At 43.3% G+C, this 22,744-nt stretch overlaps 1 protein-coding gene across 1 annotated transcript in view; it reads right to left on the bottom strand.

The window, feature by feature from the left end:
• Positions 1 to 783: 783 nt before the first annotated feature.
• LOC139422801 (uncharacterized) overlaps positions 784 to 22,744 on the bottom strand; it is a 48,369-nt gene continuing 26,408 nt past the window's right edge. Inside the window, exons 3-11 of the mRNA XM_071174162.1 lie at positions 19,729 to 19,847; positions 19,011 to 19,100; positions 15,660 to 15,780; positions 5,000 to 5,139; positions 4,620 to 4,822; positions 4,326 to 4,435; positions 4,031 to 4,172; positions 1,887 to 3,911; positions 784 to 1,741 (exon numbers count right to left, since the gene is read on the bottom strand). Of these exons, the coding sequence (XP_071030263.1) occupies positions 1,922 to 3,911; positions 4,031 to 4,172; positions 4,326 to 4,435; positions 4,620 to 4,822; positions 5,000 to 5,139; positions 15,660 to 15,780; positions 19,011 to 19,100; positions 19,729 to 19,847 (2,915 nt within the window). The 3' untranslated portion in view covers positions 784 to 1,741; positions 1,887 to 1,921. The remainder of the gene's footprint in view (positions 1,742 to 1,886; positions 3,912 to 4,030; positions 4,173 to 4,325; positions 4,436 to 4,619; positions 4,823 to 4,999; positions 5,140 to 15,659; positions 15,781 to 19,010; positions 19,101 to 19,728; positions 19,848 to 22,744) is intronic.

The raw sequence follows: 22,744 nt of genomic DNA, 5'->3' as shown, positions 1-22,744 counted from the left end.
CACTAGCCTATGTAAATCTACTATCCCCCATAGTACAGACGTAGACCTATTCTATTCTGTGTGAGAAAGAAATATTCAAAACATAGTCTGGAACAGTTGTGGGATGCGCTAGATCCCAAATTAATAAAACATTTTAAAAGCAATGAGGCTGAGGCAACAGATCAGAAAGTTTAGCTTAAAATGTTGATAAACTATTAGGCTATTTCTTCACATTATAAGCACAGCAATGCACACACGGCAGTACGCTATAAGCATGAATGTTCCAAAATGCAATCAATTGACAGGAAAACACCATTCTAAAAAGTGACTTCAAATGCTTCTCAACAAAGGCTTCTCAACAGCATGTAATGCTTTATTATAAAAGTGCATTTTATGGGGAATTATCTTCCCCAAACTTGAAACTCATGTGCCGCCTATGTATTCCATGTATGCTCTACACCAGTTGTAAAGTGGATTAATGTTCTTCCTTTTAAGAAGTTATTTGGCAACTTTAGTTGTGATACAAACCCTTTCAACATATATAGGCCTATGGGCTAGGCTACATGAGGTGTTTGACTATGATTTGAAAAAGTCAACAACAAAAAAGGAATGTGCTGTTTCTTGCCTTACTTCACAAGTGATAATACATCATTCACAAGTGATAATACATCATTCACAAGTGATAATACATCATTCACAAGTGATAATACATCATTCACAAGTGATAATACATCATTCACAAGTGATAATACATCATTCACAAGTGATAATACATCATTCACAAGTGATAATACATCATTCACAAGTGATAATACATCATTCACAAGTGATAATACATCATTCACAAGTGATAATACATCATTCACAAGTGATAATACATCATTCACAAGTGAAAGGCTAATATTCAGACTATTCTTAATTTGATATGGTCTTTACATATACTAAATAATATATGTGTGAAATTAGTTTGGATTTAGAATGGACCATGATCATGCACCTGTTTCGGAACAGAGGCAGGGGAAACACATACATGTCATCTACGCACTTAAATAGCGAATGGAAGACGATTTTACGTGGTTCATTTTCATGCCAGCCAGGTAGGCTATACTCCTGTTGTAAAGCGAAGCAATGTGCTTAATATTAGGAAAGTTGAAAAATAGAAAGCTGATGGGATCCTCCTCTTTTTAATAGAGGCCATCACCCTGTTTTCTCATGCAATTCCATAGTTCATGGGCTCTCATGAAGTGTTTGATTTGATTTTCAATTACATTTGCATTGATGCCAGAGTGATTAGAGGGACAATAAAGTGCTGAGTGCCAAGCAGTTATGACCATCAGCAGAATCAGAGCTGGGATAAGCCTAGTTAGCGTGACTAAACGGTCACATGGAAATTGACTGCGGTCATGACTAGTGACTGCCGGTGTGGCAGTAATACGGTCACCGTAACAGCCCTAGTCTGAACATTAAACCGGTGGCTGTCCATGGCTGGAAAGCAGCACCCTTCAACCAGACAAGGAAATTAAATATAATATAGAATATTATCCAGCTCCAAGGAACAGTCTTCGATAGAGGTGCTGGTTTTTGTACAGTTGTATTCTTCCAGAAGATGTTGGTGGTTCCAAGGTAGGTCCTAGATTCCAAAAGATGTTGTGGTTCCATTGTGGAGATGGTTACTTGTAGGTTCCTCTTAGTCCTAGAGAATCTAGAAGATGTTGCCAGTGAAGAGAAAAGGATTCGCATCACCATTAGGACCGGTAGGGACCTATGGAAGATGAGACAGATGAGTTAAAGACCGATCACATTGGAGGGTCATTTTAGGTCACATTCCAGTATCTAAACTTGTGAGGATGGGAGGCCCCCAGAATATTGTTAAAACAGTAGTGAGATGATGTTCGGCACTGTCTCACCTGTGTTTGTCCATTCCAGTAGAATAAAGATGACTCTACAGATCCGTTCTCTCAGGAGGAAATCCTGGCGTTGGACCTCCAGGAAGGAGGCTTTCTTCCAACCCCCTCTGACCCAGCATCAAGCTTCCTTCACTGGGATCACTACAGCTGCCATTTCCCCTGGTGCTCTGGGGAACCTGCTTGGGGCTGGGAAAGGGGCCTGGGAGCTGCTTCATGCCCAGGTACGGAGCCCCAGACCAGGCAGGGATAGCTCCTGTGTCCTTATCCATCTGAGCCCCTCTGGATAGGGCAGGGATGGGGGTGGGGATGGAGGCTGGTGGGTAGGTTAGGTTAGGAATGGAGTCTTGGGGATAAGATTTGGTAGATCTTGAGATTATGGATGCTTGAGGGTAAGTCGTAAAGACTTTGGGGGCCTGGGTTGAGGAGCTGGTTTTACAGTCATTGGAAAGAGTGGGAGTGGGTCTGGGTTCATTGTAGTAAGTGGGGGCAGGTATGAGACCGTGTGATCTGCTTGGGGCAGTTGTAAGGGGGCTGGAGGGATTGGAGACATTTGGAGTCGTCTTGTCAAACATACAGCTGCCTGAGGGTGTGTGTGTGGTGTGTGTGAGTGTTTGAGTTCTGGGTGCGTTATTGGACGGTATGTGTGTGCTGTGTTTGGGGTGTGTGTGACGATGTCTGTTTACTGGCTTTGCAGGAAAACCCTGTGGTATCCGCCGTGGTTGCCATTGTGTGTGTTGACGTGGCTGTTGCCAAGACTGCCTTGGGTCCTGATATGACAGACCTGGATAGGGCTGCCCTGAGAACTGCCTGTTTGCATCTCCAGTCTCAGAGTGGTATAACTCCCGGCTGGGCTGCATGGTTTGGTCAAAGGCCTCTGGGAGATAGTTGTTAAATTTTGGGAGAGGGACAGAGAGAGAGGTGTGGTTATTATCATTTATATTTTGGATGGAGGGTATCCAGGACTCTGGTTGGTTGATAGTATGAGAAGGTTGTGGGACCATTTGGTTGCCATGGTAATCCACACAGCTTCCTTGAGTCCATTGCCTTGCAACAGTCTGAGCAGCTCTGGGTAGTGTGTTTGTGTTTACAGTCCTCCGTGGCTGTCTCACAGTCCCAGGACTAAACCCCAGTCCTTGCTCCACACCACCAACAACTCCATTTCCTAGCAACCTCTGCTCTCCAAAGCTGTTGAGGTTAAAGGTCATGTGTGGACCAGACAACTGCCATTGGTTCTCACTGTGGGAGCCGTTCCCGCCATTGAACCCCTGGTTGCCTGGCAATATGGAACTCTGGGAGTGAGGGAACCCACGTAGTATGTTTTGATTGGCAGTGATGTGAGCAGAAAGTCTGTTGATTGGCTCAGTGCCCTGTCCCAAGCTGCCCATCACACATCCATCATCACACTCTCTCATCAGAGCCTCCTCCACATAGGAGAACACATCATTGGCTAAGATATCATACAGCTCCCCCGTCACATCCTGCTGTTCCATGTTGATCCTGAGGAGAGTGCTCTCCCACTCCCTCAGCTCTGTCTCCTCCACCTCCAGCCCCTCCAAGCCCCCCGCCCCTATCTCCTCCAGGATCTCCCCCAGAGAGTCCATCATGGCCTGCGCTGTGGGGTCTCCCCTGCTGGGCCTCTGGGGCCCCTGGAGCTCCCCAGGGACACTCAGCAGAGCGTGGCTGTCCAGGAAGGCTCTCTCCAGGCCTGGGTCCTGGTCCTGGGGGAAGGCTGTGTCTAGGTTGGGGGAAAAGACCTGGAGGTCCAGGTTAGGGTTAGCGTCCTGGGGCTGAGTATAAACAGAGTGGTCCTGACTGAGCAGGGACCCCAGGAGAGACGCAGGGTCCAGGGGCTTGTCCTCAGGGCAGGAGCCTGGGGGAGTGAGGCCAGGGGGGATGGGTGGTACTGTAGGCATAATGGCAGTATTCAGAGAGGGACAGGACTCATACAGCAGAGCCTCCCCAGTGGCAAAGTTGAAGGGAAGCTGCATTCTCCGCTGACGCAGGTGCTCCTCACCCTCTTCGTTTCTGTAGAAAGGTGACAAAGGTCACTAAAACATACTGTATGTAAGCGTATATAAATACCATGGAATGATACAACTATAACTGTTGGGGAGAGTAAATCGTAATATCAACAGTGGACTCACGTTAGGGCTTTCTGTCGAGCGATGATGAAGTCGGGTCTCCCTGCCTTGAAGACGACCCTGGCGTTGGCCTGAACCCACACCCACACACCTGCCTTAGTCAGCAGCCTGAAGATGGTGAAACCAGTCTCTCCTGTCTTTATCACTACAGAGAGATAGAGGAGAGAGAGAGAGCAAGAGAGAGAGAGGGAGTCAGAGTCTACATCATAGTCAATGTTCGCTTGCGAAATACCAGATCGAACCTTTAATAAGATAAGACTCAGATGTGTGTGTAATGAGTAACTATAGTGTAACTCACTTTTGATGTGGTTGTCTGCGCAGTACATCATGTCAGCAGCATGGATGAACTGGTAACCTGAGCCTGGAGTGACCAACTCTGTCTCAGAGTAACCCAGCACCACTTTACCTCTGAAGGGGAGGAACAGACACACAGACACACACACACACACACACCAAAAATATCTCTCAGGGAACAAACATTTGTCCTCTCAAATTCCCTGTTTATAAAGACCCTGGGAGGGTATTGTGTTCCCAGTGGTGCTATGAGATTTGATGAAGGAGTACATTCAGAGTTTCCCTGTCGTAATGGTACCTAGTATCTATGCCTATGGGGGCGAAGTCGAGTCTGTGTTTGGTCTGGAAAATGAGTGTCTTGGTCCTGATCTCCATGACAGCTGGGGTCTGCATGGGTGTGGCAATGGCAAACAGGGCCAGCTGAGCGGGGACCGAGGCCCCGTCTTCCCCCAGCCTTCCCTGGCCTCGAACATACTTCAGACGTCCCTGGAAGTTCAACGCCTAGAGGAGGGAGAGTGTTGTATACAATGAATCATTTGAATAGATTTTGGGAGAGTAGATTATGGATAATGTCCATGTCATTTATGGAATAAATGGATAATGTATTTATGTAATTTTTGGATCTATGGATTATATTTCATATATTGGTCATATCTATTTATTTTCATGCTGTCCTACCAGGAAGCCGGAGGAGTTGTCTAGGAGACAGCGGAAGCGACAGCAGAAGCTTCTCTCTAGGAAGGACCTGTTCTCTTCAGGGATGTGATGGGGCGGGTAGCTCATAGACTCACTGTGGGGCCTGCTGCTAGACTCGATGGCTGCATAGGACAGAGGACATTACCATCAGATACATGTTTGAGATCTTTGGACTGTTTAATCAATAAATGACCAATCACTAAAATAAACAGCATATTAAGCTTGGCATATGCATACTCAGGTTGACTGGCTCTCGTCCAGGCAAATGAGAAATAAGTGTACTCAGGCTAGCAGGAAGGCCAAAGTTAGTTACTTTAAGGAGCAGTTCTCTCTCTGTGGGTCTGACCCCAAGAAGTTCTGGAAAACAGTTAAAGACCTGGGGGATAAACCCCCCTACAGCTGCCCATGTACCGTAATGTTGATGTGGTTGTTACAGACAAGCAGCACATGGCTGAGCTCTTTAATCACCACTTCATTAAGTCAGGATTCCTATTTGACTCAGCCATGCCTCCTTGCCCGTCCAACATTCCCTCATCTCCCACCCCTTCTAATGTGACTAGCCCCGACGTTTCTCCCTCTTTTTCCTCTGCCTCGCAACAAAGTGTCTCCCTGCAGGCGGTCACTGAGTCCGAGGTGCTAAAGGAGATCCTGAAACTTGACCCCCAAAAAACATCTGGGTCAGATGGTTAGACCCTTTCTTCTTTAAGGTTGCTGCCCCTATCATCGTCAAGCCGATCTCTCCTTTCTGGGGGAGAAGGCAGCCACTGCTTGGAAGGCAGCCACGGTTGTCCTTTATTTAAAGGGGGAGATCAAGCTGATCCTAACAGTTATAGGCCTATTTCTATTTTGCCATGTTTATGTTGGAAAAACTTGTCAATAATCAACTGACTGGCTTTCTTGATGTCTATAGTATTCTCTCTGGTATGCAATCTGGTTAACGCTAAGGTTATGGATGTGTTATCCCAGAAACTCTAGACCCACTCCAATTTGCATACCGCACCAACAGATCCACAGATGATGCAATCTCTATTGCACCCCACACTGCCATTTCCCACCTGGAAAAAAGGTACATCTATGTGAAAATGCTATTCATTAAATACAGCTCAGTGTTCAACCCCATAGTGCCGTCAAAGCTCAGCACTAAGCTAAGGACCCTGGGACTAAGCACCTCCTTCTACAGCTGGATCCTGGACTTCCTGACAGGCCGCCCCCAGCTGGTAAGGGTAGGTAACAACACATCAGCCATGCTGATGCTCAACACAGGAGCCCCTCAGGGGTGCGTGCTCAGTCCTCTCCTGTACTCCCTGTTCACTCATGACTGCACGGTCAGGCACAACTCCAACATCATCATTAAGTTTGCTGATGACACAACAGTGGTAGGCCTGACAGCCTATAGGGAGGTCAAAGACCTGACCAGTGTGGTGCCAGGACAGAAACCTCTCCCTCAATGTGATCAAGACAAAGGAGATGATTGTGGACTACAGGAAAAGGAGGACCAAGCACGCCCTCATTCTCATTGACAGGGCTGTAGTGGAGCAGGTTGAGAGCTTCAAGTTCCTTGGCGTCCACATCACCAACAAACTAACACGGTCCAAGCACACCAAGACGATCGTGAAGAGGGCACGACAAAACTTATCCCCCCTCAGGAGACTGAAAAGATTGGCATGGGTCCTCAGATCCTCATAAGGTTTTACAGCTGCACCATCGAGAGCATCCTGATGGGATGCATCACTGCCTGGCATGGCAACTGCTCGGCCTCCGACCGCAAGGCACTACAGAGGGTGGTGCGTACAGCCCAGTACATCACCAGGGCTAAGCTTCCTGCCATCCAGGACCTCTGTACCAGGTGATGTCAGAAGAAGGCCCTAAAAATGGTCAAAGACTCCAGCCACCCTAGTAATTGACTGTTCTCTCTGCTACCGCATGGCAAGCAGTACCAAAGCACCAAGTCTAGGTCCAAGAGACTTCTAAACAGCATCTACCCCCAAGCCATAAGACTCCTGAACAGCGAATCAAATGGCTACACAGAATATTTGTTATTTGCCCGTTGCCCTTGATTCAATGTTGTGCTGCTATTTTTATTGACTTGGCCAAAGCTTTTGATACGGTAGACCATTCCATTCTTATGGGCTGGCTAAGGAGTATTAGTGTCTAAGGGGTCTTTGGCCTGGTTTGCTAACTACCTCTCTCAAAAGAGTGCAGTGTATGAAGTCAGAATATCTGCTGTCTCAGCCACTGCCTGTCACCAAGGGAGTACCCCAAGGCTCGATCCTAGGCCCCACGCTCTTCTCAATTTACATCAACAACATAGCTCAGGTTCAGGAATGGTTAAAAAAAAAATCACAACATACACTTAAAATGAACCTTACAAATAGAAATGTTGAGCGATTTGGAAAGCCATTGTCAGTCAATAAATAATATAATACTTGTAGGAAAGATTTTCATCTTTATCTCACAATCTGTGGATACTATACAATTAGAAAGGTTCAAATGTATGTAAAACATCACAGCACAATTGAAAAATACATGGCACATGGAAACCAAACGAGGGTGGTCTGTGGTGATAGGTGTGATGGGCTGAGAGTGGCTAACGGGTGGGATTAAAGAGCTTATGTTTGGTAATATATTATTGTTATGAGATTGCTTTATATAAAATGTAAACGTAAAATGTATGTATATGTAGCAGAAAAGCTGTTAAAAAACAAAGATATTTGTCCTCCAAAGGTTGGGGGGGGTGGAAGGGTTAATACCTAAATAAAAAACATAGCTCAGGCAGTAGGAAGCTCTCTCATCCATTTATATGCAGATGATACAGTCCTATACTCAGCTGGCCCCTCCCCGGATTTTGTGTTAAATGCTCTACAACAAAGCTTTCTTAGTGCCCAACAAGCTTTCTCTACCCTTAACCTTGTTCTGAACACCTCCAAAACAAAGGTCATGTGGTTTGGTAAGAAGAATGCACCTCTCCCCACAGGTGTGATTACAACCTCTGATGGTTTAGAGATTGAGGTAGTCACCTCATACAAGTACTTGGGAGTATGGCTAGATGGTACACTGTCTCAGTACATATCAAACTGCAGGCTAAAGTTAAATCTAGACTTGGTTTCCTCTATTGTAATCACTCCTCTTTCACCCCAGCTGCCAAACTAACCCTGATTCAGATGACAGATGACCATCCTACCCTTGCTAGATTACGGAGACATAATTATTAGATCGACAGGTAAGGGTGCTCTCAAGCGGCTAGATGTTCTTTACCATTCGGCCATCAGATTTGCCACCAATGCTTCTTATAGGACACATCACTGCACTCTATACCCCTCTGTAAACTGGTCATCTTTGTATGCCCGTCACAAGACCCACTGGTTGATGCATATTTATAAAACCCTCTTAGGCCTCCCTCTTCCCTATCTGAGATATCTACTGCAGCCGTCATCCTCCACATACAACACCCGTTCTGCCAGTCACATTCTGTTAAAGGTCCCCAAAGCACACACATCCCTGGTCGCTCATCTTTTCAGTTCGCTGCAGCGACTGGACAGTTGTGGTTGATTTGCGTGATATATTGTTGTCTTTACCTTCTTGCCCTTTGTGCATAATAATGTTTGTACAATGTTTTGTGCTGCTACCATGTTGTGTTGCTACCATGTTGTTCTGACTTTGTGTTGCTACCATGCTGTGTTGTCATGTGCTGCTATGTTATTGTCTTAGGTCTCACTTTATGTAGTGTTGTGCTGTCTCTCTTGCCCTGATGTGTGATTGGTGCTTTATCTATATATAAACTCAGCAAAAAAAGAAAAGTCCCCTTTTCAGGACCCTGTCTTTCAAAGATAATTCATAAAAATCCAAATTACTTCACAGATCTTCATTGTAAAGGGTTTAAACACTGTTTCCCATGCTTGTTCAATGAACCATGAACAATTAATGAACATGCGACCTGTGGAACGGTCGTTAAGACACTAACAGAGTACAGACGGTAGACTATTAAGGTCAAAGTTATGAAAACTTAGGACACTAAAGAGGCCGTTCTACTGACTCTGAAAAACACCAAAAGAAAGATGCCCGGGGTCCCTGCATCTGTGTGAACGTGTCTTAGGCATGCTGCAAGGAGGCATGAGGACTGCAGATGTGGCCAGGGCAATAAATTGCAATGTCCATACTGTGAGATGCCTAAGACAGCGCTACAGGGAGACAGGACGGACAGCTGATCATCCTCGCAGTGACAGACCACGTGTAACAACACCTGCACAGGATCGGTACATCCGAACATCACACCTGCGGGACAGGTACAGGATGGCAACAACAACTGCCTGAGTTAAACAAGGAACGCACATTCCCTCCATCAGTGCTCAGACTGTACGCAATAGGCTGAGAGAGGCTGGACTGAGGGCTTGTAGGCCTGTTGTAAGGCAGGTCCTCACCAGACATCACCGGCAACAACGTGGCCTATGGGAACAAACCCACCCTCGCTGGACCAGACAGGACTGGCAAAAAGTGCTCTTCACTGACGAGTCGCGGTTTTGTCTCACCAGGGGTGATGGTTGGATTTGCGTTTATCGTCGAAGGAATGAGCGTTACATCGAGACCTGTACTCTGGAGCGGGATCGATTTGGAGATGGAGGGGCCGTCATGGTCTGGGGTGGTGTGTCACAGCATCATCAGACTGAGCTTGTTGTCATTGCAGGCTTTCTCAACTCTGTGAGTTACAGGGAAGACATCCTCCTCCCTCATGTGGTACCCTTCCTGCAGGCTCATCCTGACATTACCTTCCAGTATGAAAATGCCACCAGCCATACTGCTCGTTATGTGCGTGATTTCCTGCAAGACAGGAATGTCAGTGTTCTGCCATGGCCAGCGATGAGCCAGGATCTCAATCCCATTGAGCACGTCTGGGACCTTTTGAATCGGAGGGTGAGGGCTAGGGCCATTCCCCCCAGAAATGTCCGGGAACTTGCAGGTGCCTTGGTGGAAGAGTGGGGAAACATCTCACAGCAAGAACTGGTAAATCTGGTGCAGTCCATGAGGAGGAGATGCATTGCAGTACTTAATGCAGCTGGTGGCCACACCAGATACTACTGACTGTTACTTTTTATTTTGATCCCTCCTTTGTTCAGGGACACATTATTCAATTTCTGTTAGTCACATGTCTGTGGAACTTGTTCAGTTCATGTCTCAGTTGTTGAATCTTGTTATGTTCATACAAATATTTACATATGTTAAGTTTGCTGGAAAAAACCACAGTTGACAGTGAGAGGAAGTTGCTTTTTGTGCTGAGTTTATATATACAGTTGAAGTCAGAAGTTTACATACACTTAGGTTGGTTTTTCAACCACTCCACAAATTTCTTGTTAACAAACTACAGTTTTGGCAAGTCGGTTAGGACTTTGTGCATGACAAGTAATTTTTCCAACAATTGTTTACAGACAGATTATTTCACTCATAATTCACTAGATGACAATTCCAGTGTGTCAGAAGTTTACATACACTAAGTTGACTGTGCCTTTAACCTTTTTGGGATAGGGGGCAGCATTTTCACTCTTGGATGAATAGCATGCCCAGAGTGAACTGCCTCCTACTCTGTCCCAGATGCTAATATATGCATAGTATTATTAGTATTGGATAGAAAACACTCTGAAGTTTCTAAAACTGTTTGAATGATGTCTGTGAGTATAACAGAACTCATATGGCAGGCGAAAACCTGAGAAAAATCCAACCAGGAAGTGGGACATCTGAGGTTTGTAGTTTTTCAAAGTTTGGCCTACCGAATACACATTGAGATATGGATAAGGTTGCACTTCCTACGGCTTCCACTAGATGTCAACCATCTATAGAAACTTGTTTGAGGATTCTACTATAAAGGAGGGGCTCATGAGACCTCTTTGAGTCAGTGGTCTGGCAGAGAGCCTTGGTCTCATGACGCATTATCTCTCGTTCCAGTGCTTTTCTGAAGACAAAGGAATTCTCTGGTTGGAACATTATTGATATTTTATGTTAAAAACATCCTAAAGAATGATTCCATACTTCATTTGACTTGATTCTAAAGGACTGTAATGGAACTTTTCAAGTTTTTGTCTGGATGAAGTGCCTGCGCCTCATGAAGATGGATTACTGGGCTGAACACGCTAACAACAAGTGGCTATTTGGACACAAATGATGGAACTTTATGGAACAAATCAGTAATTTATTGTCGAACTGGGATTCCTGGGAGTGCCTTCTGATGAAGATCATCAAAAGGTAAGTGAATATTTATGGTGTTGTTTCTAACTTTGTTGATTCCAAAATGGCGGATATTACTCTGGCTGTTTTGGGTTCTGAGCGCCGTTCTCAGATTATGCTTTTTCCGTAAAGTTCTTTTGAAATCTGACACAGCGGTTGCATTAAGGAGAAGTCTATCTTTAATTCTGTGAATAACACTTGTATCTTTTATCAATGTTTATTATGAATATTTCTGCAAAATCACTGGATGTTTTGGAATCAAAACATTACTGCACGTAATGCGCCAATGTAAACTGAGGTTTTTTATATAAATATTCACATTATCGAACAAAGCATTCATGTATTGTGTAACATGATGTCCTATGAGTGTTCGTGATTAGTGATTAATTTGATCTATATTTCTGCTTTTTGTGACTCCAATCTTTGGCTGGAAAAATGGCTGTGTGTTTTTTCGACTTGGCTATGACCTAACATAATCATATGTTGTGCTTTAGCTGTAAAGCATTTTTGAAATCGGAAACAATGGGTAGATTAACAAGATGTTGATCTTTCATTTGCTGTATTGGACTTGTTAATGTGTGAAAGTTACATACTTCTAGAAAATATTTTTGAATTTTGCGCGCTGCCTTTTCAGCGGAATGTTGTCGAGGAGTTCCGCCTGCGCTAGAAAGGATAAACAGCTTGGAAAATTCCAGAAAATTATGTCATGGCTTTAGAAGCTTCGCATAGGCTAATTGACATAATTTGAGTCAATTGGAGGTGTACCTGTGGATGTATTTCAAGGCCTACCTTTCAAACTCAGTGCCTCTTTGCTTGACATCATGGGAAAATCAAAAGAAATCAGCAAAGACCTCATAAAAAATGTTGTAGAACTTTTCCAAATGCCTGAAGGTACCATGTTCATCTGTACAAACAATAGTACGCAAGTATAAACACCATGGGACCATGCAGCCGATATACCGCTCAGGAAGGAGACACATTCTGTCTCCTAGAGATGAATGTACTTTTGTGCGAAAAGTGCAAATCAAACCCAGAACAACAGCAAAGGACCTTGTGAAGATCCTGGAGGAAACCAACTGTATGTGTATATACAGTGGGGAGAACAAAAAAAATCCAGAAAATCACATTGTATGATTTTTAAGTAATTAATTTGCATTTTATTGCATGACATAAGAATTTGATCACTTACCAACCAGTAAGAATTCCGGCTCTCACAGACCTGTTAGTTTTTCATTAAGAAGCCCTCCTGTTCTCCACTCATTACCTGTATTAACTGCACCTGTTTGAACTCGTTACCTGTATAAAAGACACCTGTCCACACACTCAATCAAACAGACTCCAACCACTCCATATTGGCCAAGACCAGAGAGGGTGTAAGGACATCAGGTATAAAATTGTAGACCTGCACAAGGCTGTGATGGGCTACAGGACAATAGACAAGCAGCTTGTTGAGAAGGTAACAACTGTTGGCGCAATTATTAGAAAATGGAAGAAGTTCAAGATGACAGTCAATCACCCTCGGTCTGGGGCTCCATGCAAGATCTCACCTCGTGGGGCATCAATGATCATGAGGAAGGTGAGGGATCAGCCCAGAACTACACGGCAGGACCTGGTCAATGACCTGAAGAGAGCTGGGACCACAGCCTCAAAGAAAACCATTAGTAACACACTACGCCGTCATGGATTAAAATCCTGCAGCGCACACAAGGTCCCCCTGCTCAAGCCAGCACATGTCCAGGCCCGTCTGATGTTTGCAATGACCCTCTGGATGATCCAGAGGAGGAATGGGACAAGGTCATGTGGTCTGATGAGACAAAAATATAGCTTTTTGGTCTAAACTCCCCTCGCCGTGTTTGGAGGAAGAAGAAGGATGAGTACAACCCCAAGAACACCATGCCAACCGTGAAGCATGGAGGTGGAAACATAATTCTTTGGGGATGCTTTTCTGCAAAGGGGACAGGACGACTGCACCGTATTGAGGGGAGGATGGATGGGGCCATGTATCGCAAGATCTTGGCCAACAGAGCATTGAAGATGGGTCGTGGCTGGGTCTTCCAGCATGACAACGACCCGAAACACACAGCCAGGGCAACTAAGGAGTGGCTCCGTAAGAAGCATCTCAAGGTCCTGGAGTGGCCTAGCCAGTCTCCAGACCTGAACCCAATAGAAAATCTTTGGACGGAGCTGAAAGTCCGTATTGCCCAGCGACAGCACCGAAACCTGAAGGATCTGGAGAAGGTCTGTATGGAGGAGTGGGCCAAAATCCCTGCTGCTGTGTGTGCAAACCTGGTCAAGAACTACAGGAAACGTATGATCTCTGTAATTGCAAACAAAGATTTCTGTACCAAATATTAAGTTCTGCTTTTCTGATGTATCAAATACTTATGTCATGCAATAAAATGCAAATGAATTACTTAAAAATCATACAATGTGATTTTCTGGATTTTTGTTTTAGATTCCGTCTCTCACAGTTGAAGTGTAACTATGATAAAAATTACAGACCTCTACATGCTTTGTAAGTAGAAAAACCTGCAAAATCGGCAGTGTATCAAATACTTGTTCTCCCCACTGTGTGTGTATATATATATATATATATATATATATATATATATATATATATATATATATATATATATATATATATATATATATATATATATATATACAGTGCCTTGCGAAAGTATTCGGCCCCCTTGAACTTTGCGACCTTTTGCCACATTTCAGGCTTCAAACATAAAGATATAAAACTGTATTTTTTTTGTGAAGAATCAACAACAAGTGGGACACAATCATGAAGTGGAAGGACATTTATTGGATATTTCAAACTTTTTTAACAAATCAAAAACTGAAAAATTGGGCGTGCAAAATTATTCAGCCCCCTTAAGTTAATAATTTGTAGCGCCACCTTTTGCTGCGATTACAGCTGTAAGTCGCTTGGGGTATGTCTCTATCAGTTTTGCACATCGAGAGACTGAATTTTTTTTCCCATTCCTCCTTGCAAAACAGCTCGAGCTCAGTGAGGTTGGATGGAGAGCATTTATGAACAGCAGTTTTCAGTTCTTTCCACAGATTTTCGATTGGATTCAGGTCTGGACTTTGACTTGGCCATTCTAACACCTGGATATGTTTATTTTTGAACCATTCCATTGTAGATTTTGCTTTATGTTTTGGATCATTGTCTTGTTGGAAGACAAATCTCCGTCCCAGTCTCAGGTCTTTTGCAGACTCCATCAGGTTTTCTTCCAGAATGGTCCTGTATTTGGCTCCATCCATCTTCCCATCAATTTTCACCATCTTCCCTGTCCCTGCTGAAGAAAAGCAGGCCCAAACCATGATGCTGCCACCACCATGTTTGACAGTGGGGATGGTGTGTTCAGCTGTGTTGCTTTTACGCCAAACATAACGTTTTGCATTGTTGCCAAAAGTTCAATTTTGGTTTCATCTGACCAGAGCACCTTCTTCCACATGTTTGGTGTGTCTCCCAGGTGGCTTGTGGCAAACTTTAAACAACACTTTTTATGGATATCTTTAAGAAATGGCTTTCTTCTTGCCACTCTTCCATAAAGGCCAGATTTGTGCAATATACGACTGATTGTTGTCCTATGGACAGAGTCTCCCACCTCAGCTGTAGATCTCTGCAGTTCATCCAGAGTGATCATGGGCCTCTTGGCTGCATCTCTGATCAGTCTTCTCCTTGTATGAGCTGAAAGTTTAGAGGGACGGCCAGGTCTTGGTAGATTTGCAGTGGTCTGATACTCCTTCCATTTCAATATTATCGCTTGCACAGTGCTCATTGGGATGTTTAAAGCTTGGGAAATCTTTTTGTATCCAAATCCGGCTTTAAACTTCTTCACAACAGTATCTCGGACCTGCCTGGTGTGTTCCTTGTTCTTCATGATGCTCTCTGCGCTTTTAACGGACCTCTGAGACTATCACAGTGCAGGTGCATTTATACGGAGACTTGATTACACACAGGTGGATTGTATTTATCATCATTAGTCATTTAGGTCAACATTGGATCATTCAGAGATCCTCACTGCACTTCTGGAGAGAGTTTGCTGCACTGAAAGTAAAGGGGCTGAATAATTTTGCACGCCCAATTTTTCAGTTTTTGATTTGTTAAAAAAGTTTGAAATATCCAATAAATGTCGTTCCACTTCATGATTGTGTCCCACTTGTTGTTGATTCTTCACAAAAAAATACAGTTTTATATCTTTATGTTTGAAGCCTGAAATGTGGCAAAAGGTCGCAAAGTTCAAGGGGGCCGAATACTTTCGCAAGGCACTGTATATATATATATATATATATTTATCCCACGTCCCCACAGGAGGCATTTTGCTAGGCTGTTATTGTAAATAATAATTTGTTCTTAACTGACTTGCCAAGTTAAATAAAGGTTCATTAAAATAAATAAATATACTAAACATACCATCTGGTCCGGCCTCTGAGTCGGGCTGGTTGGGCTTGAGGGCGAAGTGAAGCTGACACCTGAACATGGCTCTGTCATCCATGTGTATCAGCTTATACACACTCTGGTGCACCACATCAGACTGGACAGAAATACACAGTACCAGTCAAACATATGGACACACCTACTAATTCAAGGGTTTTTCTTTATTTGTACTATTTTCTACATTGTAGAATAATAGTTTAGACATCAACACTATGAAATAACAATTATGAAATCATGTCGTAACCAAAAGTGTTAGTGTTAAACAAATCAAAATATGTTTTATATTTGAGATTCTTCAAAGTAGCCACCATTTTCCTTGATGACAGCTTTGCACACTCTTGGCATTCTCTCAACCAGCTTCATGAGGAATGCTTTTCCAACAGTCTTGAAGGAGTTCCCACATATGATGAGCACTTTTTGGCTGCTTTTCCTTCACTCTGCGGTCCATCTCATTCCAAACCATCTCAATTGCGGTCGGGTGATTGTGGAGGCAAGGTCATCTGATGCAGCACTCCATCACTCTCCTTCTTGGTCAAATAGGCTTTACACAGCCTGGAGGTGTGTTGGGTCATTGTCCTGTTGAAAAACAAATGATAGTCCTACTAAGCACAAACCAGATGGGATGGCGTATCGCTGCAGAATGCTGTGGTAGCCATGCTGGTTAAGTGTGCCTTGAATTCTAAATAAATCACTGACAGTGTCACCAGCAAAGCACCCCCATGCCATCACACCTCCTCCTCCATGCTTCATGGTGGGAACCATACATGCAGATATCATCTGTTCACCTACTCTGCGTCTCACAAAGAAAAGGAGGTTGGAACCAAACATCTCAAATTTGGACTCATCAGACCAAAGAACGGATTTCCACCGGTCTAAAATCCATTCCTCGTGTTTCTTGGCCCAGCAAAGTCTCTTCTTCTTGTTGGTGTCCTTTAGTAGTGGTTTCTTTGCAGCAATTCGACTATGAAGGCCTGATTGACGCAGTCTCCTCTGAACAGTTGATGTTGAGATGGGTCTGTTACTTGAATTCCGTGACGCATTTATTTGGGCTGCAATTTCTCTGGCTGGTAACTCTAATGAACTTATCTTCTGCAGCAGAAGTAATTCTGGGTCTTCCTTTCCTGTGGTGGTCCTCATGTGAGCCAGTTTCATCATAGCGCTTGATGGTTTTTGCGACTGCACTAGAAGAAAATGTAAAAGTTCTTGAGATTTTCTGTTTTGACTGACCTTCATGTCTCAAAGTAATGATGGACTGTTGTTTCTCTTTGCTTATTTGAGCTGTTCTTGCCATAATATGGACTTGGTATTTTACCAAATAGGGCTATCTTCTGTATACCATCCCTACCTTGTCACAACACAACTGATTGTCTCAAATGCATTAAAGAAGAAAATTACACAAATTAACTTTTAACAAGGCTCACCTTAATTGAAATGCATTCCACCTTATGAATCTGGTTGAGAGAATGCCAATAGTGTGCAAAGCGGTCATCAAGGCAAAGGGTGGCTACTTTGAAGAATATCAAATATATTTTGATTTGTTTAACACTTTTTTGGTTACTACATGATTCCATATGTGTTATTTCATAGTGTTGATGTCTTCACTATTATTCTACAATGTAGAAAATAGTAAAAATAAAGAAAAACCCTTGAATGAGTAGGTGTGTCCAAACTTTTGACTGGTACTGTGTACATTACCAAACACATTAATACCCAGAGTGATATTCAGAATCCTCAAAGTACAGTTAGTCCTAAATAATGAGATAGGAAGCAGCCTGAGTTGTCAAAATCCTATAATCCTACAGTGCATTCAGAAAGTATTCAGACCCCTTGACTTTTACCACATTTTGATACGTTACAACATCATTCTAAAATGGATTAAATCCATTTTTCTTCATCAATCTACACACAATACCCATAAGGACAAAGCGAAAACAGGTTTTTATAAAAAATAAAAAAATAAAAAGAAATACCTTAGGTACATAAGAATTCAGACCCTTTGCTATGGCACTCGAAATTGAGCTCAGGTGCATCCTGTTTCCATTGATCATCCTTGAGATGTTTTGACAACTTGATTGGAGTCCACGTGTTGTAAATCAATTAATTTGATTGGATATGATTTGGAAAGGCACACACCTGTCTATATAAGGTCCCACAGATGGCAGTGCGTGTCAGAGTAAAATCCAAGCCATCAGGTCAGAGTTGTGTTGGTTTGTGTCGAGGTACAGATCTATGGAACGGTACCAAAACATTTTTTCAGCATTAAAGGTCCCCAAGATCACAGTGGCCTACATTATTCTTAAATGGGGGAAGTTTGGGACCACCAAGACTCTTCCTAGAGTTGACCGCCGGGCCAAACTGAGCAATCGGGGGATAAGGGCTTTGGTCAGGGAGGTGACCAAAAACCTGATGGTCACTCTGACAGAGCTCCAGAGTTCCTCTGTGGAGATGCAAGAACCTTCCAGAAGGACAACCATTTCTGCAGCACTCTACCAATCAGGCCTTTATGGTAGAATGGCCAGACAGAAGCCACTCCTCAATAAAAGGCACATGACAGCCCTCTTAGAGTTTGCCAAAAAGCACCTAAAGGACTCTCAGACTATGAGAAACAAGATTCTCTGGTCTGATGAACCTGTGATTGAACTCTTTGGCCTGAATGCCAAGCGTCACGTCTGGAGGAAACCTGGCACAATGAAACATGATGGTGGCAGCATCATGCTGAGGGTATGTTTTTCAACGGCAGGAACTGGGAGACTAGTCAGGGTTGAGGGAAAGATAAACGGAGTAAAGTACAGAGAGATCCTTGATGAAAACCTGCTCCAGTGCGCTCAGGACCTCAGACTCGGGCAAAGGTTCACCTTCCAACAGGACAATGACCCTAAGCACACAGCCAAAACAATGCAGGAGTGGCTTCGGGACAAGTCTATGAATGTCATTGAGTGGCCCAGCCAGAGCCCGGACTTGAACCCGATCAATCATCTCTGGAGAGACCTGAAAATAGTTTTGCTGCGACACTCCCCATCCAACCTGACAGCTTGAGAGGATCTGCAGAGAAGAATGGGAGAAACTCCCCAAAAAGAAGACTCGAGGCTGTAATCGCTAAGGTGCTATAACAAAGTACTGAGTAAAGGATCTAAGTACTTATGTAAATGTGGTATTTCAGTTTTTTATGTATAAAAATGTGCTTTGTCATTATGGGGTATTGTGTGTAGATTGATATTTAATCCATTTTAGAATAAAGCTGTAATGTAACAAAATTTGGAAAAGGTCAAGGGGTCTGAATACTTTCTGAATGCACTGTATAATCAATAAGTAATAATAATGTTGTACCTGGTGGAAGCCCAGGTAGTCCTGGATGGTTGGAGAGGCGTAGAAGATAGAGTCATCAGTGGTGACCACCAGGACAAAACCATTCAGGGCCTACACAGAGAGAGAGCGCACGCGCATGCACACACACGCACACCACACACACACACGCGTACACACACACGCACACACACACACACGCACGCACACACACAAGCAAGGACACACACAACCATTGTAATCCTAGGGCGGACTGCATAAGCATTTTTTTGTGGTCGCCAAAGTCCAAACAGTGTAAAACATTGGGTAAAAAGCATTCAGTGTAAACTTAAATGACTAAAATCAGATATAAAGTATGTGGAACAGATTGAGGACCTACATATATTTTTATAATATAATCTTTGTGAACTAACAATCATCAAAATAAAATAAAAGTCAGGGAAAATTGAAAATGATCAAAACAATTCATTTTATTATGTTTGAGCAGAAGAACACAGCAATAGCCATGGCAAAATCTGTCAAATTACAGGAAATTACCTTCTCTCAGCTGCATAGCAAAATGTGTAGAATTGTATGAAATTGTAGGAAATTTCTCTACACCGCCAAGATGGGCGCCTCTAAAATGCTCTACAATTTAGCCGCACCAACAGCCAACTGCGCTCATTGCCACGCCCCCTGTCACGCACACCACCTAAGCCCCTTTTTGATGCAGACAAACCCTACACACACACACTCTGTATACCTGCAGCAGTAGGTTTCCCTCGGAGAGGCTGACTCCGTCTATAGAAGTGGCTGTCCGTCCGTTCCTACAGTTCCCACTGAGATGGGGGGCCGGCCACTCACACTTCTTCTGGAGGGTCGCTGGAACACAGGAGAGGAGAACATGGCTTAGTTCTTAGTCCTTAGATTCACTTCTTATTCCTTAGATTCACTTCTTAGTCCTTAGATTTACTTATTTGTTCTTCGTCCTTAAACTTAGTTTTTAGATTTAGTTCTTAGTCCTTAGCAGTGTTTCGGCTGCAATCAATGCCGCCACGCACCCAAAATATGGAACATGAAAAAAATAGTACCTCTTATAACAGCTAATGGAAAATGCCATGGCGATGGTAACTGGACTAGTCTAATGTCACAGAAAATGTAACTGAAAAAAGGATTGTGTATTTTTGAAGATGCTGGAACAGTCCACATTTACTTTTCCTCTGCAAACAAAAAAATCAGACAACCCCATAGTAGAATAGTTTATCTATTTACCTAATCGGCTTGTTGTTGTGTGCTCTAGATAAATATTTATCTCGATGGCGCATTTAAGTTACAAGTACCATAGGGAGAGAATTCCCAGAATCGGATTTAGTCTGATCAAGACAAAGGAGATGATTGTGGACTACAGGAAAAGGAGGACCGAGCACACCTCCATTCTCATCGACAGCGGTGTAGGTGGAGCAGGTTGAGAGCTTCAAGTTTCTTGGTGTCCACATCACCAACAAACTAACATGGTCCAAACACACCAAGACAGTTGTGAAGAGGGCACGACAAAACCTATTCCCCCTCAGAAGACTGAAAAGATTTGGCATGGGTCCTCAGATCCTCAAAAGGTTCTACAGCTGCACCATCGAGAGCATCCTGACCTGGTATGGCAACTGCTTGGCCTCTGTACATCACTGGGGCCAAGCTTCCTGCCATCCAGGAACACTATACTAGGCGGTGTCAGAGGAAGGCCCTAAAAATTGTCAAAGACTCAAGCCACCCTAGTCATGGAATGTTCTCTCTGTACCGCACGGCAAGCGTTATCGGAGCGCCAAGTCTAGGTCACTGCCTGTAAGAGGAGACCTTGAAAATGTTAGCCCTTCGGCTGCTGCCAAAGAAGTGTCCATCCAAGAAGGCTCAAGGTCATTGGCCACAGATAAAATGACGTCAAATCACACTATATGTACAGTAGCTTTGATTGGACTGATCATGTCAACATTAGAGGTCGACCGATTAATCGGAATGGCCGATTATGAACTCTGCAGTTCATCCAGAGTGATCATGGGCCTCTTGGCTGCATCTCTGATCAGTCTTCTCCTTGTATGAGCTGAAAGTTTAGAGGGACGGCCAGGTCATGGTAGATTTGCAGTGGTCTGATACTCCTTCCATTTCAATATTATCGCTTGCACAGTGCTCCTTGGGATGTTTAAAGCTTGGGAAATCTTTTTGTATCCAAATCCGGCTTTAAACTTCTTCACAACAGTATCTCGGACCTGCCTGGTGTGTTCCTTGTTCTTCATGATGCTCTCTGCGCTTTTAACGGACCTCTGAGACTATCACAGTGCAGGTGCATTTATACAGAGACTTGATTACACACAGGTGGATTGTATTTATCATCATTAGTCATTTAGGTCAACATTGGATCATTTAGAGATCCTCACTGAACTTCTGGAGAGAGTTTGCTGCACTGAAAGTAAAGGGGCTGAATAATTTTGCACGCCCAATTTTTCAGTTTTTGATTTGTTAAAAAAGTTTGAAATATCCAATAAATGTCGTTCCACTTCATGATTGTGTCCGACTTGTTGTTGATTCTTCACAAAAAAATACAGTTTTATATCTTTATGTTTGAAGCCTGAAATGTGGCAAAAGGTCACAAAGTTCAAGGGGGCCGAATACTTTCGCAAGGTTCATTCAGTTCATTCAGTTCATTCAGTATTCAGTATTGTTGTAATTGTCATTATTACAAATAAATGTAAAAAAAATTGGCCGATTAATTGGTATCGGCTTTTTCTGGTCCTCCAATAATAGGTATCGGTTTTGAAAAATCAGAATCGGTCGACCTCTAGTCAACATCATACTTCCACAATCTTAGCAGTCATCATCATGAATCAGGTCGACAAACTACTGGCAAATACTTTTTAATCCTTGTCATATGAAGATAAATAATTAAGGGAAATTATAGATAAAAGGTATTGGCTCTCATCGGCCATTGGACATAAACATTACACAACAAGTTGGAAATAGTATATTCAACGAGTGGTTTTGAAGGAATCAGCGACAGTGGCTCTTTGGTTCCAAGTCTGGGATTAAGGGGCTCTTTTGAAATTTAAAATGATAAAACATTCAACATTGGACATGCTGTCAATGAAGCATGATTTGTGCCGCACTCAAAACAACTGTTGTTAACTCGGAGGACCCCCGCGCCACCTTCCTGTTCAAGTGAGCACAGCATGAACAATGTGAGTCCAAAAATGTTTTGTATGCTGCTTCATGAATGATGTAATATACCAGGGAGATATATATACACTGTATATATATACTGTAGCTAAGAAAGTAATACTAAGTGTATGTTGTATAGAAAGATGTTAGTAGCCCATGTGCCTCACCCTCATAATTTGGTCTATTTACCACTTTTAGTTTTCACCTACTGTTCTAACTGTTCTACTGGAGTCTATAACTTGTTTTAGAGAAATGTAATAATTGAATATTGTACAAGCTTTCGTTGTCTGCTTATAGGCTATCCAGTGAAAGTGAACTTGGCAACATGTCTTATTTTCACGTGGGGAAAGGGAACATAAGCTCTGCATGTGGACAAATTAGAACATTTTAGCACCACACAAATACGGGACAGTTCACGGTTCCACACACTCACTCTTAATGCATGCGTGGCTGATAGCCTTCGGTCTGCCTCACTGCTCACAGAATGGAATTCGCAACACAACAAGCTCATGGGTTATTAAAAAGTGTATTATCTTGATTTAATAATTTTACACATTTACAAATTATTGTACCAA

The sequence above is a fragment of the Oncorhynchus clarkii genome, chromosome 12 (assembly GCF_045791955.1).
Source record: "Oncorhynchus clarkii lewisi isolate Uvic-CL-2024 chromosome 12, UVic_Ocla_1.0, whole genome shotgun sequence".
Taxonomy (NCBI): domain Eukaryota; kingdom Metazoa; phylum Chordata; class Actinopteri; order Salmoniformes; family Salmonidae; genus Oncorhynchus; species Oncorhynchus clarkii.
This window is presented reverse-complemented; position numbering and strand designations above follow the sequence as displayed.